Source organism: Phodopus roborovskii, unplaced genomic scaffold, assembly GCF_943737965.1.
Source record: "Phodopus roborovskii unplaced genomic scaffold, PHOROB, whole genome shotgun sequence".
NCBI lineage: Eukaryota > Metazoa > Chordata > Mammalia > Rodentia > Cricetidae > Phodopus > Phodopus roborovskii.
In genome coordinates this window covers 14393192-14409776 of record NW_026126459.1, presented here as the reverse complement: position 1 = coordinate 14409776, position 16585 = coordinate 14393192, and the positions used below count along the sequence as shown (strand labels likewise).

Below are 16585 nucleotides of genomic sequence, written 5' to 3'. Positions count from 1 at the left end.
AGAGTCATCACCCACAGATTGAGAACCACTGAGCTAGACAGAGATGTAAAGACAGAGTGTAGTAAGTGATTAGCACTAAGAAAACACTGTGGATTTCTGTAGGTAATGGGTTTCTCCTAGAGGCCTCTTGGTGACTGCATTTTTGAGATCCAAGGCAGAAAATCCAATGAAGAGTTGTAACACTGGAGATGTGACTGAGGCTTGGTCAAGATGGTGGATGCTCCAGGGCAGAGGGAAGACACAGAGGCTGGGAAGTTTTTCTGTGTTTTGGATAAGAGATTTTCACACATTTGTTACATTCCAGGAACAGACTTTAATTTTGGCAGTTCTGGGCTGTGGTTCTTCCGTGGGGGGTGTCACCCTCCTCCTGCAGACTCTCTTGCACATTCTGTTCTTTGGGCTTCTGATGTCTCAGCAAGCTATTCTACCAAGTTTAACTTGTGGTCAATCTAATCTTTAAGACAAGAATTTACAAATCTGTCTATGTAGAGGTCATAGACCTTTTGAATTCCCTGCTAGTATCCATACTTAATGTTCCTTCGTCTTAGTATACATGTGATAACATTTCTGCCCAACCCAAGAATCCAGAATAATCTCTGAAATCAGGAGCGTGGCTTAGTCACATCTGTAGACTATCTCTCTCCTCTCAGATAAGGCTACATTTACAGGTTCCAGGAACTAGAACCAGGCATTTTTAGGATAGCCCTTACAGTTGACTTTTGCTGAGATGAAAATACAAGATCTATGTAATTTCTAAAGGATAATGACCCCTGGTTGATTATTGTAACCCTGAAATTTAGGCTTTTAAGAAAACCCATTTTTTTTTTTTTTTTTTGTCAATTTGACACAAACTGAAGTCACGGTAAGAGGGAACCTCAGTTGAGGAGTTGCCTCCATCAGATTGGCAGGTGGCCATGCATGTCTGTGGGGCATTTTCTTGATTCATGATTGATGTGAGGCAAAGCCCACTGTGAGTGGGGCTATCTCTGGATAGGTGGTGCTGAGTTGTACAAAGTGCAAATCGAGCAAGCCATGAGGAGCACACAATTAATCAGTGTTCTTCCTTGATTTCTGCTTTGGTTTCTTCCTCTAGCTTCCTGCCCTGGGTCCCCTTGATTAGGCCTAGAAGTTGAAATAAATGATTCTTTCTAAAGCTAAAGCTCAGCAAAAGAAATCAGACTAGGACACATATGGTCTTCTTTAATCTTCTGTGTTGTTCTTATTATATTTTCTTACCATCACCTTAAAAATTAGTTATGTTTCTCTGTGTACCTGGAATCAGACTTTATGTCCTTTTCCATCTCTCCTGAAAAGTTGCATGCCTGAGTTGAAGCCTTTGCTTCTATGGCTCTGTAGAGCAGAAGTTAACCAGACTCATGATATGTAAATTTCTCTGTGACATAAAGATTTCTTTGTAATTTCCAAGAGTGGCATTTGTAGTAGAATGCTTCAGAAGAAATATTAAAATATTCTCAGTATTTTCATTCTGAATTCTCTTCTTAAATATCTTTGTGTATCTGAAGCAAATCTCCCAAGCAGAGCTGACACTATGTATCACTGGCCTTTTCCTCTCAAGGACACTAATAACTAAATACATGGAATAACCCAAATTCAGCATCAGCTGAAAAGTAAGGTTGTTTCTGTGTGTCTCAACGATTGTTGAGGTGGGCATGAGATTTATGGTGGAGAAGGTTCCCCAGAGCCTGCTTTTCCTGTATTGAAATCCAGAAAGCCTTGGTGAGGGCTGCCCAGAGAGCTTGCTTTTCAGAATTCCTTCACAACTTAGATTCAAGCTGACTTCGACATTTTTATAATGTCAACCTCAGAATATTTATTTTTATTTACATATTTACTTTTCCCCTTTTAAACCCATCCTTTAGTCTGCATACAGTCTGTTTCCTTTTGGTATAACAGTTGTAATTGGGGGGAAAATAGATTTTTTTAAATGCACACATAATATTTCCAGAAATGTTTTCCAACCAATGAAAAAATAAATGAATGAAATATTATAATCAGATCATTTCCAATGGTAAGGTTTTTCCCCCTTGCCTTTATAAAAAAGAATTCTGAAAAACCATGTTTTTCGATTTAAGAACATGCCTATGTAAAAACAACTCCTGATTCTGGTCCATGGGAAACTGCAATGGTATAAGGACCTAGATAGACCTGGGCCAGTGAATCTCTGCGACCTCACATGCCACCTGCATCTAATCTGCCGCTTGTGGTAAAGCACCTAACCACGGCCAACACAAGGACCATCAATGCCACAGTGTAAATAATAAAGCACTTGTGTGGTTCAATGTTTGTGGGCCCTGTGTTGTGCAGGCTTGTGCCAGTTCCTGGAGCTGTCTGAGCAGTATTTGGTAGCAGCCTGGCAGGCCACCAGTGCCCCAGAACCCACACTGAATGACAGGCAACTGCAAGACTCAACATTTTCCAACATTTAATTAAGATTCAACCTCTTCTTTGGCAGAAACAGGACAATATTTTGGGAGGAGGCCCTGTGAAATAGAGACTATAACACTTGTGGAATATTTATGTTGTGAAACATTGTCTCTCTTTCTTTACCATCATTCCTGATAGAACATATACATAAGTATGTATAAGTGTGTGTGTATACATACATACATACATATATATCCCTGTTTATTTTGTAGCCATTTCTATTGAAAGCTAATAGAACTGACCCATTCATGCAGCAGAGGAGGTTTGTATTGTTGGAGCAAACTCTCCCAGATACACTTAGTAACAATGCATCTTGCAGTCTAACTCATGTATTCAATTACATATTCCCTAAAACAAGCATATCATATACTTTATTAAATTAGCACTTCCAGAACTTACAAGAACTCAAAGTGCTATGACTTTGAAATTCATTGAAATGCCTAGTAGGTTTTTTCCAAGTTCCTTCAAAAAAAAAAAAAAAAATCCTTATTAGTGGGGTATCGGTAATTGAAGAAGAGAGAATAAACAATCAAAATATATTCAACTTTTTATTACTGTGTGCATGATCCTTATGTGTGTGAGTGTGGGGGTGTGGGTGTGAGTGTGGGTGTACTTGTGGAGTCTGTTCCTTCCTTCCACCTTTAGGAGGGTCCTGGGCCTAGAACTCAGGTGACCAGGCTTGTATGTCAAGCCCTTTTGTCTGCTAAGCCATCTAACTGGCTCTATTGAAAGCTCTTATTATGAGATGTGTTTGTGTGTGCTATTTTACACACACACACACACACACAAACACACACGCACACACGCGCGCGCGCACACACACACACACACACACACACACACACACACACATATATATATCCCTTAGGTTTTTTTTTTTCTTCTAGTACATTCCTTAAAATATCTGGAGTCAGAGCTGAGAATTAGTTGAACTTTTAACAAACAGCTGATTTGGTGTGGCTCTTTGCTTACTCTCTATTATAGTGCTACTTTATATGACATTGGATACGGCTGGGTAGTTAGTTATTTTACACATTTGTCTTCCCAGTAGTACTCAAGGTTTATGAACTCTAGAACACATCTGTCACATTGGTTGCATAGTTCCTAGTGCACACATACTAGCTGATGTTCCCAATTTTCCTGAAGACTTTCAGAGCTGCACCAAAGTTTAAAGAAATTTGTTATTTTTCCTTTAGAGAGAAACTACCTCAGCTGTTATTTCAAGAGGCAGGGTCTCAGGATGTCTGTGGACAGTGAAAAATGCAGGAAGCATGGACTCATGCTGTTCACATTGCTGTTCAGCACATCCTCTTGGCTAATAACTCTGGAAGCCGTGTTACAGTCATTAAGTAGTTTTGAGTATAAAGTCAGGAAGGCAGGGTGGTGCTCTTAGGTGGCTGATCATTGTCTTCCGTTATAGCTTGTGCATCTACTCACGAGGACTGGATAGTTAAGGGACCCCACAGTGAACTCTGCCCCATGTTAGGGAGGTGTTGTTGACTTCCTGATTATCTACTATCATGTTTTAAATATGGAAAACACACCTCTTCTGTGCACCCACCCAGTCCTCATATGGGCTGAAATATTTTGCTGCTCCTAGGTTCAGCTGTGCTAGTTAGTCATCTTTGAAGTTTAGAGACTAGCATTTTAATTGAAACTTAAAGAAGAGAGATCCTTAGAATAACTTGGGCACTTTCATGTGCAATTACACTAGGTATTTCTTCAGACTCAAACACACACACACACACACACACACACACACACACACACACACACATAAACATAGAGGATCAGTGTTCTTCATATAACATCAATGTATGCATGACTATTACTTGGCTGTATAATGTAAATATTTGCAGTGCCGGGGGTGAAACCCAGAGCCTTACATGTGCTAGGAAAATTCTTTTCCACTGCGCTATCTCATAGGCCTTCACACAGTATTTATACAGTTCACTCTTTTTCTAGACTGTTCAAGAATTTGCTCTCTTTCTTGTTTTGGCTGTGTTTAAATTTCCAAAATGGAGAGAGAACATTCAGCAGTTAGCCTAGCACCGCAGTTAAACATCATAAAATGATTGGCATGAGTTTTTGTTACTCTAGTTCAAGCTAATGGCAACCCTGGGGAGGGAGTAGCCTTCCCATCCCAACCTGGAAGCATGCATGTGCCTCTGTGTGTGTGTGTGTGTGTGTGTGTGTGTGTGTGTATTCCTATGTGTGTGTATGTGTATGCATGCATGTGTTCAAATGTGTGCATGTGTGTACATGTGTGATGTTCAAGAAGTGCCTTGCATGGGAAACAAAAATGCCTCTGTGTGACAAATGCAGTCTTCTTTGGCCTTTTGCTCTGTTCTTGAATTCTGTAAATAGGGCCTTTCAAATTACCCTACTGACAGGAGCTTGTTTTATACTATTTGGCTCAAGTTGTACATTCATAAGACTTCTAAGAAAATAAGCTATTTCTTCTGAAATTCTCCACACAGTGTTTTATTCTATAAGAAAAGGGGGACTGGATTCAGAAAAGTTGGCATCACAAGAACATTTCTTCTTGAAATTGTCTTGTTTATTAACTCACTTTTTCAGAGCCTCTGCTGACTTTCCTTATTTATAAATGACAAGTATATTTTTAGTTTTGGATTATAATTAAATCATTCCCCCCCTTTCCTTTTCCTCCTTCCAAACCCTCCCTTATATGTCTCCATGATCTCTTTCAAATCCATGGCCTCTTTCTTCATTAATTGTTGTTGCATGCATATATCTATATGCACATATAAAATATTTATATATTACACATGTAAAAAATATAACTTGCTCAGTCTGTCTAATATGTTTTTCAGGACTGACTGTTTGGTATTGAATAATCAACTAGCGTGCTCTTCCTAGGTGGGGAAGATTGTTTCCTCCACTCTTTTCTTAGTTGCAGTTCTCTGCTGCATAGTGTTGATGCCCCAGGACTTCCCCACTTCCAGTTTGACATGTCTATTGTTGTCCTGGATCAGCTCATGATTTGGCAGTGATGTTGGTGAGATGTTAAGCATGTAGCCCCTGACATTACTAGGACAGTAGTCTCACAGAAGACTCCCTGATTCTCTGGCTTCTATAATCCTTCAGTCCCTCTTCTTCAATGTTCCCTCAGTCTCAGGTGCAAGGCTTTTTTTTTTTTTTTTCTGAATCTATAACCATGGAGACTAGCTAGCTAGGCTCAACAGCTCTGCTTAGAATTGATTATGCTTTGCTGTAATGGTCTCGGTTTGTTGCAAAGAGACTTTTTGATGAGGGGTAAGGCCTATAATTATCTGTGGATATAAGGACAAATATTTAGAATTAGAGATAAACTGGTGGGTGTAGGTTCTTCTCCAAGCTCCATGATGTCACTAACTCTAGGCAGTGGGCTAGGTTTCCAGTATCAGCCATGATTTCTCTCTTGCTGAGTAGTTCTTAAGTCTGAATAGAGAACTGTTGGTTACCACCAAGGTATGTGTGCCACAACTGTACCCATTGTGTTATTGTTCTATTCTGGTCATTGTTGTGCCCCATAATCATCAGAGCCGGATAGGACTACTGGTTGCTTCCCTTGCTTGGGAGTTTGCATGGTGCCTTCATATACCATTAAATCTTCAGGAAAGAGGCATTCAAGCTAGTTACAGCTTAGTGGTCTATGAGCCCTGTTTCTGAAGCATGTGGTATTTTCAATAATAGAAACTTACCTTGTACCTCTGAGGGTGGGACCAAAGGCAAAAGCCACATCCTGTAATGTTTGGAAGTCTTTTTAACAATTCGGACCAACAACTTAAAGGGGGATTTCTCATGGCTGCTGGCTTTTTTGTTTTGTTTTGTTTGTTTGTTTTTTGCTAGATGGTCTTTGGTTCTAAGAGGAAGCATTTTCAACTCAGGTGACATAGTGTCAATTAAACTATAAACAGATTTCTTTCTGTGTATTGTAGGTTTTCCTTTCAGGTAGATAATAAATACTATGATTCCTTAAGACTTTTCCAGATATCCTTACTGTTGCTATGTCCTTTCCCCTCCTTCATCTGTATTTATTTCTATCAACACTGTTTAATTAGAGACCCCCATTTTCCATTTCCCCAGTCAAATCCCTTGTAGCCTACGATGTCCCCTTCTAGTACTCCATTACTGACCACCCAGGCGATGGTCCCAATTTACATTGCTAGTTCCTACAGTTGCTCTAGGATATGTACTCATATCTGCAGTTTGGAAGTCAGGGACCTTAAATTTAAAAGAAAAGGCAATATTTGTCTTTCTGGGTCTGGGTTACCTCACTCAATTTTATCTTTTCTAGTTCCACATATTCATATTAGTAGACTTTTTAATAAAAATTTGTAAAGTAAAATATTTTGTAACTAACTCGAGAAGGTTGGGGGACACTACAGTTTGATAATTGTTGGTCATTTGCTCTCTGTATATTATTAAAAGGATTTGACTTTTTGAAACTTTAAAAATGTGTGAGCATAATAGTCTTCCAGAAACTCAAAATCAGATATTATCTTTTGTATTCTATTCAATATGACCACGGTAGAGAACAACTTATTTTAGGAAGAATTAGGAAATGAAATCTCAGTTGTCAAGATCACATTGAAAACGTTCTGGGGTTTTATTCCTCGTTATGTGAATATGTTTAGTTTGCTATGTTCTTTTTAAAGATTGTTTTTAAGATTGCTTGCTGTGTTCTTTTTAAAGTTTTTTTTTTTATCATTTTTTATATATTTATTTTATATAACCAAGTCCATTTAAATGAAAACAAACATTTATAGACAATATTTGGGAATTTGGGCGTCATTCTTTCCAAACTACTTCCTGCTGGTAAGGGGCGCTGTCATGGGGGATTCTAAGAAGATTCAGAAATCCTGGCTGTAATCTGTAAGGCTGCTTTGTCCAGCTGTTTTGAATGTAGAATCACCTGGTACTCTGTTTCAGGTGGTCTGGCTTGATCAAACCATTAGTCTGGAAGGAATCCACAGCTTTTCATTTTCTGTGGAAACAAAAATAGAAATCCTTTTCCCCAGTAACTTGTCCTTGAACTTAAATTTTGGACTCAAAGCATTTTTTTTTAAATTTAATATATTATTTTACATGTCGATCACAGTTCCCTCTCCCCCCTCCTTCCCTCCCTCCCTTTTACCCTCTCTGCCCTCTCACATGCACTGTAACCACCCTCCTCTCCCACCCCCCCCACCCCAATTCCATATGTAGGGGAATGCCATCCAGTTGGGGTCATGTAGATCTGACAGGTCATGTGAAGTAGGGACTAGGACTTCTCTCCTGTCTCTAGGTTAAGGCAGTTATCCCTCCATGGGGAATGTGTTCACAAGGACCTTTTGTGCACCAGGGATACATCCTGGCTCCATTGTCTGAGGTCCCTTAGACTGCTCAGTCCTTCTGGCTGAGACCCATATTCAGGGGGGCCTGAGTCAGTCCCATGCTGGCTTCCCAGCTATCAGTCTGGTGGCCATTAGCTCCTCCTTGTTCAGGTAAGCTGTCTCTATGTGTTTCTGCCACCTGGCCTTGTCCTCTCCATCTGCATCCGGGTTCTACTTCGACTCAGTGTTTATGTATGAGTGTTTGCTCCTGTTTCCAACAGGCATTAGTTGAGGGCTCCATGGATAAGTTAGTTGTTGATCTCACTCTCCGGGAAGGGCATTTATGGTAGCCTTTCCATGGAAGCTCAAATTGTTAGTTGGCAGCAGTCTTGTAGTTCTCTAGACCTTTCTTTGTGTTCAATTTTATCTTAAAACCAATATTGGCTCCCTCTTTTATGTTCTCTCTCTCTCTCTCTCTCTCTCTCTCTCTCTCTCTCTCTTTCCTGTCTTCTATTCCTAATCGGGCTCAATCTTCCTGGTCACATGTGTTTTCCTTTCCTCCTCCTCGTTTTCTCCTACTTCTCTCTCCATTCCCTGCCCCCCCACTAAAGATTTGTTTTAAAGATTATAATTACATCATTTCCTCCTTTCCTCCCTCTCCCCTCCCCACAAAACCTTCATATGTATACCAGCCCTTTGTTTTCTTTTAAATTCATGGCTTCTTTTTCTTTCATTATCACACACACACACACACACACACACACACACACACACACACACACACACACACACAGTTCCATAAATAGATAAATACAACCTGACTGGTTTGTATAATGTTACTTGTATATATTTTCAGGGCTGATCATTTGGTATTGGATAATCAGTTGGTGTGCTCTTCCCTGGGAATGTGGGTACAGTTTTTCATCAGGACTGCTGGCTACCAAATAAACACATGAGACTTATTACTTATTTTAAATGCTTGACTGTAGTTTAAGCTCATTACTAACTTACTTTTACATTTTAAATGAACCCATTTCTCTTCCTTTACTTGCATGCCTATGGGTGTCATCATTGTTCAGTTCATGTTTAGGCAGTCATATTGGTGAGACTTTATGGGTTTGGTTTTTTGACATTCCTAAGAGACATAGTCTTACAACAAAACTTCCTATTTCTCTTGCTTTTATAATCTTTCTCCAAAATGACTCATTTGCAGGAGTTGGTTTGTAGATGTTGCATTGTAGATGTTATCAGCTGGGCTCCACAACTCTGAATTTTGATTAGTTGTGGGATTCTTTTTATCATGGTCTTGATCTGTTGCAAAGAGACATTTCCTTCATGAGAGGTGAGGACTATACTTACTGTGGTTATAAAGATAAATATTTAGAATGTAGTTAGAAATTTGGTGTTTTAGTAAGATGGAGGTTGTGTGCTCTCCTCCAAGATCCATGACTTCACCAGTTGTAGTGAGATTCCCACCCTGTCCGCCTGAACCTGCACCAGTTTACTGACTATGCCTGTTGTCTGGTGGATGGTTATTCAGGGAGAAATCTCTTATACCAGAAACGGATGACTGTCACAAGTTCCTGTTCCAAGCATGACTCCGGATGCTCTCTGTCTCTGACCAGGAAGTAAGAGAGTGAGCTGGGATCCAGGACCCCAGACGTCATCCCCACTGGTCATGCCCGCACCTGTCCTCACGCCCCAATGGGCATGATCAGTGCAACAGGTGCGGGTGGGTTGGATATCTCACTACAACTAGTTCTGATAGTTAAGTAGGTTTCTAGTATGAGGCAGATTTTCCCACCTGTTGAACAGGTCTTAAGTCTAATTGGAAAGCTCTTGGTTACTGGCAAGGTGTGCATACCAATGCACTCTTCAGCTAGTTGTACCAGGCTGGCTGTTGTTGCGGTTCTTGCTGTACATTTTAGCCTTAGCATTGTGTTTTAGGATTAGAATGGCTGGAAGATACTGTATTGAGTGGTTCACTACATTAAGCTTGCTGATAAAAAAATCTTTACATATTTTATTTAAGATTGTAGTTAGTCTTATATGAGTAAGGCATTGGAACTACATTATCTTCTTCAAGATGCACACACACACACACACACATATATATATACATACATACATATATATCATACTTTGGACTCTCAACAGTACTGGTGCTTTGTACTCTCTTGTTTTCAAGAACTCTGAAAGAAGGAGCTTAATTAACATTGTTTCAGAATCTCAATGAGAAGAAGTTGGAGCCATTGGAAGGGCCAGAGAATTACTACTAAGTGGAAAATTACCTTTGCAGATGAAATATCCCAATACTTCCTGAATTGAGAATGTTTTGAATTGCAATTTGCTAACCATTTCTGGAGTCTGGGAGTCTGCATAAGGGACAGAAAGGACTGTTTTCATTTGATTTCCCTGTAGCATAGACCTGGGGAAATCATGGTAATATGTTGTTTATGATCTAATAAAGCCACTGAAGATCAGAATGCAAAGTCAGCCATACTAGCTAGCCATAGAAGCTGGGCAGTGGTGGCACACACACCTTTAATCTGAGGACTCAGGAGACAGAGGTAGATGGATCTCTGTGAGTTCAAGGACTCAGGGCTACGTGAGAGTGAATCAGTCTAAAAGAGTAACTGAGCGTACACCTTTTAATCCCAGCGCTATAGAGGTATATAAGACAACTCAGGGTCTCATGTGAGATTCAGTTTCTAGACACAGGGAAGACAGGATCTCCATTTCAACCTTGGGAGAGGTAAGAGCTACTGGCTGGTTACTTTGATTTTCAGCATGAACTCCAATATTTGTCTCTAGGTTCATATTATTTGAGCTACATAGACCTTTTCAAGTCTAAATTCCAAATCCAAATATGTCTGCTGTTTTGCTCCTAAGAAAACTTCAAGGTGTGCCTTCAGGTTACCACAGTTCAGCTGACTGTCTTTATTTGCTTAGTGATTATGTCTGTGGAAGTGGTAGCTCTTGAGCTAAGAGGGAATATCAGAATAATGAGGTCAAAATGATTGTTTGGACACAGATGACAACACAGATAGTGCCTAAGAGCAGCAGCCCAGCAGAGGAATGAAGCAGCCTGAACAGTTTTCATTTTAGGTAATAAGCAGAAATATTAGTGATTTCAAATGATGACCAATAAATGAAAGCTGGATGTGAATAAAAATTTGAGCTTTGGGACTTTCAGATTATTACCATTGATATCTTAAAATGATCACTTTAAAGAACAGTTTGAGATGTAACTTTCTTAATACTTGCCTACCTTATTAGTCAGAGAAGAGTGAATGCAACTCTTATGTTTTGGTGCATGTGTGTTTGTCTGTAGGTGCATATGCCCCCCCCCCCGTGTGTGTGTGTGTGTGTGTGTGTGTGTGTGTGTGTGTGTGTGTGTGAAGCCACAGGTCAACAACGATATTCTCCTCCATTGTTCTTCACCTTACTTTTTGAGACAGGGTCTCTCACACAACTGGGAACTTGCTGGCTCAGCAAAACTACCTGGTCTTTGAGCTTCAGGGACCTACCCACCTGTCTCTGTCTCCCCCCCTGGGTTAGGCATATAGGCACATGGTAACTACCCGGCTTTTGACATGTGTGATGGGGCCCTGATCCCAGGTCCTCAGGTTTGTGTCATAAGTACTTCATGACTGAGCCATCTCCCCAGCACCTGTACTTAATTTTTAAAATTATAATCCAGTATTATTTTTAGAGAATAATGTACATGATTGTATTACTGCTATTGAAGGTAACAAGAAACCCCAATGACCATTTCTAGTTCTACAGTATTGTTATAGATATGCAAATACATAAAACGTAAATAAGTTGTATTAGCTCTGTTGTTTGATATTTGCCCCTACTAGAAAGAATGCTTAAACAAAGCTTATATGTTCACCAGAAATTCCCTGACTAAGAGGTTGTTTGCAGTAACCCTTCAGGGCTGTGAAGTTTCAATGGGTGGGACTTCCTACTGCATGTTCTTACATGCACCTGTGTACTCACAAGCTCTGAATCCCTGAGCTTGTCTTAGTAACTGACTCACATTTCAGTTTGAGAAGGGTCAAAGCACCTGCAGGGGCTCTGTGATGAGTTAAAAGGAGACCTGGAGAGGTGACATCTGCATAGACTTTCCAGTTCCACAACATGGAGAGTCATGCCATTGACACGAATCTCTTCATTTCTAGTCCACTGATAATTGTCAATCTGAATGACAGAAGCAAGACTTTGGGAAGTTCTGTGTATGCGTTTGCATATTTGTGTTTTGTGACCTTATATGAATCTAAGTATTTGGTTTTGTGAGTAATTAGCATTCTCTGTTTTTATTTAACAGAAATCTTCTTGATAGAGACACATTTTCTAAGTCTGATCCTAGTAAGTGAAATTTTGTTTACTTTACTTAATGTCATAAAAATTATGTGAAACTTACTATTTCTATTTGTATGTTTGTTTTTTAAATGAGAAAAGATATCTGCATTTGTGGACAAATAAATCCTTGAGCCTCATTTGACAAGTGATAAAATTCTTCTTACTCCATAATCATTTATGTAAACTCTTTAGTCTTCATTTTTTCAGGCTTTATTTGTTGATTAATAGAATACCTTACCTATTTATGAAAAAATGATGATGGGTTGCAGGTATAAATGCAGAGTATGTTTGCCTCAGGTTGTCAGTCCTGAGGTTGTTTTGAGCAACTTAGTAATCTTCAAGAGCATTTACACACCTTTGAAACCCCAATATTTAAAATTATTGAAGTATGGTTTTAAATTTCATCTACATCTATAGTATAATCTAAAGGCATTATCAAACAATAGTAATATCTCTGTATGTTAAAATATATTCATAGCAAATTTTGAAGCCTGACATAGTTTGTTTTCTGATTCTTGGAAATAACTTTAATCATTGAATGATTTTTTTTTTTTTTGGTGATTTCCTTGCAAGGGTAAGACAGGGAATTAGGCATGCTGTTTTGATGTAGTCTTTGTCTAGTTGATATAGAAATCATGTACATTCCTACCAGATATTTACATATGTGTATGTTTTTCCATCTTTTGTAGTTTGTGTCTTGTATATACAAGCAGTTGGAAATAAAGAATGGAGAGAGGTAAGAGAAACAATGTTTTCAAACTCACTGTGTGAAAGCCACGGCATCTTTATCTTATAATAGCTGACCTGTTTTGTATGATTTTAAGTCTTTCTTAACCTAAAGGTTGCATTTCTTTTTTTTTTTTTCTTTTTAATTTTTTTTAGATTTTAGATTATTTATTTATTTTTCTTATTTTATATATCATCCTAGTTCCCTCTCCCTCCCTTTCTTTCTCCCTCCCTCCCATCCTCCCACCCCCCCAACTCCACAGGGAGGGTGAAGTTTGCATTTCGTATTGTTTGATTTTACTGAATTTTCACTCATGAGCTTCTCATGAAGCGTCCCAGACCTGGGGCTTCCAGTTGACTTGATTTTCCTGCACATTATGCTTGTGGAGTTATTCTCACTTTTTGAAGTCAGTGGTCAAATTTTCATAAAATACCACACAAGAGGATCTTGAATGAGCTACTTACTGCATACTGTCATATCTCACCTGAACTTTTTCTTTTTCCATCAGGAAGTAGATTATTGTTTGGAAGTAAAATAGAAATTCAATTTCCTCACACAAATATACATTGTCCAATGAGCAAAAGCAAAGAGGAAGAAAGATTAAATGGTCTTATTTTCTAGAGCATTTCCGCATTTAAAGAGAGGATGAGCAGAGGCGGCACCTTCGATTCTTTCCTTTGCTGCTTTCTTCTTCTTTCTTTCTTTCTTTCTTTCTTTCTTTCTTTCTTTCTTTTTTTTTTTTTTTTTTTTAAAGAAAGCTAGCAGCAGATCATTTCAGTGGGGTCATGGCATATGACTAGACTTCCCTAGCACAGTTTTCCTGCTTGTTATCGCAGGCTGATTTGCATTAGTTACCTAATCAGTTGTCTCAATGGTCAGATAGCCAGTTAAGATAATAGATCAATGTAGTTTATTCTCAACTGGGGGATAAACAACTCAAATGTCATAACTATTGGTAGTGAAGGATTATCATGGTGATGCCGAGCAGTGGTTTCTTGTGTGTGTGTGTGTGTGTTTTAGTAAACTTTTCATCATTATAATAAATACCCAACCCAACTTACTTATAAAGAAAGTAACCCTAAACAGCTTCTTTAGAGTTGTGGTTTTAGAAGTGCAGTCCATGCTTTGTTAGCTCTCTTGCTTTGTTGCTTTGGTTGAGGTAACACAGAGTAGGAGATCAAATTTCCCCATTTTCAGGAAGCTAAGGAGAGTGGGAAAAGGCTGGGGCCACTGAAGGTCACACCTCCAGAAACTTCAGGACCTCTCTTCAGACTGTACTTCTTCCCAATAATCACACTCTAGAAATTAACTCTTTCATGCCTGGGCTTTGGGGTGATATTAAGCTTATAGTGCTCAGCCCCTGACGCCCCCCTCTCACCCCTGAAAATTTTCATGGCTGTCTCTGAATGCACAACACATTTACTTCACAAGTAAGGGTCATGAAATCTTAATTACTTCAGTGTTGCATGAAAGTACATAGGCAAACTGGAGTGTGAGCCTTGTAAAGCCCACAGTTAACACACATCCCAAGCACAGAGGGGAAACAGACATGGGGAGAATTCAGTCCACAGAAAGCAATCAGACCAAAAGAAGACTGAAACTCAGCAGTGAAGAATCTGTAGTAACCCAGTGCGGCACCTGTAGCACACTGCCACCAGATGTGGACTTAAGGACTTGTGTCACTCTACACTCTGGTCTTCTTGGTTGCAGTCCATCTGACCAGCCCCTTCTGCTACCTTTGCTTATTGGCTGCAGTCTTCCCAAGGAACACTGCATTCCTGCCTTCTAGAATCTCCATGGAAACTTCAGCTCCATGCATTCACCTATCAGGAACTGATTGCTGGGATTCTAAGCCAATTGGCTAGTTATTCCTATGAAATCTGTATGGGAGCATTTATGGCCCCCATTCAGGGCTTATATTCTGCCTACCTGTGAAAACAGGATCATAGAGAGGACACTGAAGTTTACTTACAGCTTAAGCTAGCTGGTTCCGCCCAAACTGTGCAATGAGCTCTTCAACGATGGGTAAACTCGGGGAAATGCTTCTCTAGTAGTTCTTGGGTGAGTGAAGCATCCAAGAGCTCTGCAGTTCAGCCCTCTGGAGTCATGATTGGTGGGAGCTGAGGGGCTCACCACGTGTCTCCTTTTTCTTGCATGCAGGAGATTTGGTTCCTTCTTGCTTCTTCTGGTCTTACTTTGCCAAACTGTATGTGTGCCTCTTTTTCTAACCATGCTACAGAATTTCCAAGTCTTGCTGCTTTCTTTTCTTTGATCCAAATTCTCTCCTTAAATTTGACTAAAAGCAGCCAGTGATACTCAAGCTAAGAACCACGTGCTTTGTTGTCTTGACATTGTCTGTGCCAGACAGACAAATCTATTATCTTTAAGATCAAAGCACCATGTTATCACATAACATGGGGAAGAAGCCTCAAATTGGTTGGTTTGTATAGCACAGAACAGGAGAACAGAAGGCCTTTGGTCATTTCCTGGTGGCATTCTGCTTTCTGTTTGAAATTTCACTAGCAAAATGTTATTGTCCTACTTCCTAGCAGCAGCAACCATTCATTATTGCTCTGCTCATAGAATTTCAGACTCTTTCTAACTGGTCCCACCAGTCCCTTTCGAATGGCTCCAGTGAAGTTTTTAGGCTTGCCCAGATTGTTAGTGTACAACAGCAGCAAAGACCACACCATTTCCTAGTGCCAACATTCCCTATCAGCCAACATCCTGTTACTGTGACAAATACATGTTTTAGATAATCATCGTAGCAAAACAAAATTTTCATTTGACAGTTGGAAAGAATTGAGTTCATGACTGGCTTACATTACTCCCTTGACTGAAGCAGTGTCCACTGACAGAAATGAGTGGTAATGCAGAGATGTTTGCCTCATTTGCAGGAAGAAAAAGGTTAGGATAGGATGAGATGTTTGCCTCATTTGCAGGAAGAAGAAGGTTAGGATAGGATGGCAGCTTCACAATCCCTTCAACAGCATAATTCTAGTGACCTTGTGGTGGCTTAAATGAGATAGCCCCTATAGGTGCTCATAAGGGTCTTTCATAATTGCCTCTGAACTACTCATATCTAAATGTCAAATCATTACCATTTCCTATGCCTCCTTTACATTTTCTGTAAATATGGCTAATAATTTTTTTAATTGTCACGGTTCTTTCTCAGAACCTCATCATCTAATTGGTCATCCAGAAGTGGAAGTGTAAATTCTCTTTTACAAACGAAGTAAAGGAGAGCTGAAACTTACTGCTTCACTGCCTTTTTCTCTCTCTCTCTCTCTCTCTCTCTCTCTCTCTCTCTCTCTCTCTCTCCCTCCCTCACTGTGTGTGTGTGTGTGTGTGCATGATGTGCAGGCATATGTGCCTGTGCCTGAGGAGGCCAAGAGAGGATATCAGATAAATTTCTGACTAAGCGTCTGACTAAGCCATTTTACCTAGGTTTGTGAGACCCTGGGACTTCCCTCTTTGCTCCCATGTGGGCATGTGGGCAACCTGACTGTTTTTTCTATTTTCTGTATTTGGTTATACATTAGATCTTCCTAAAAATCCATGCAATCCCCTGCCATTTGCTCTCAGTTCCCCCTTTCCTTGTCCTGCTCAATGAAGTATAGAACTCTTAATAGAACAGAGACACCAGGCTCCATGGGGCTGAATAATACTATGCTTCAGTAACCAATAAAGAAGCCATGGTAAGTGCAGAACCAGACACTTAGCCATG

At 39.7% G+C, this 16585-nt stretch overlaps 1 protein-coding gene across 1 annotated transcript in view; it reads left to right on the top strand.

Annotated features, from left to right (window-relative positions):
- Positions 1-16585, top strand: part of Cpne8 (copine 8) — a 180782-nt gene that overhangs the window by 20766 nt on the left and 143431 nt on the right. The window contains exons 2-3 of the mRNA XM_051189672.1: positions 12097-12137; positions 12821-12867. Coding sequence (XP_051045629.1) covers positions 12097-12137; positions 12821-12867 — 88 coding nt within the window. The remainder of the gene's footprint in view (positions 1-12096; positions 12138-12820; positions 12868-16585) is intronic.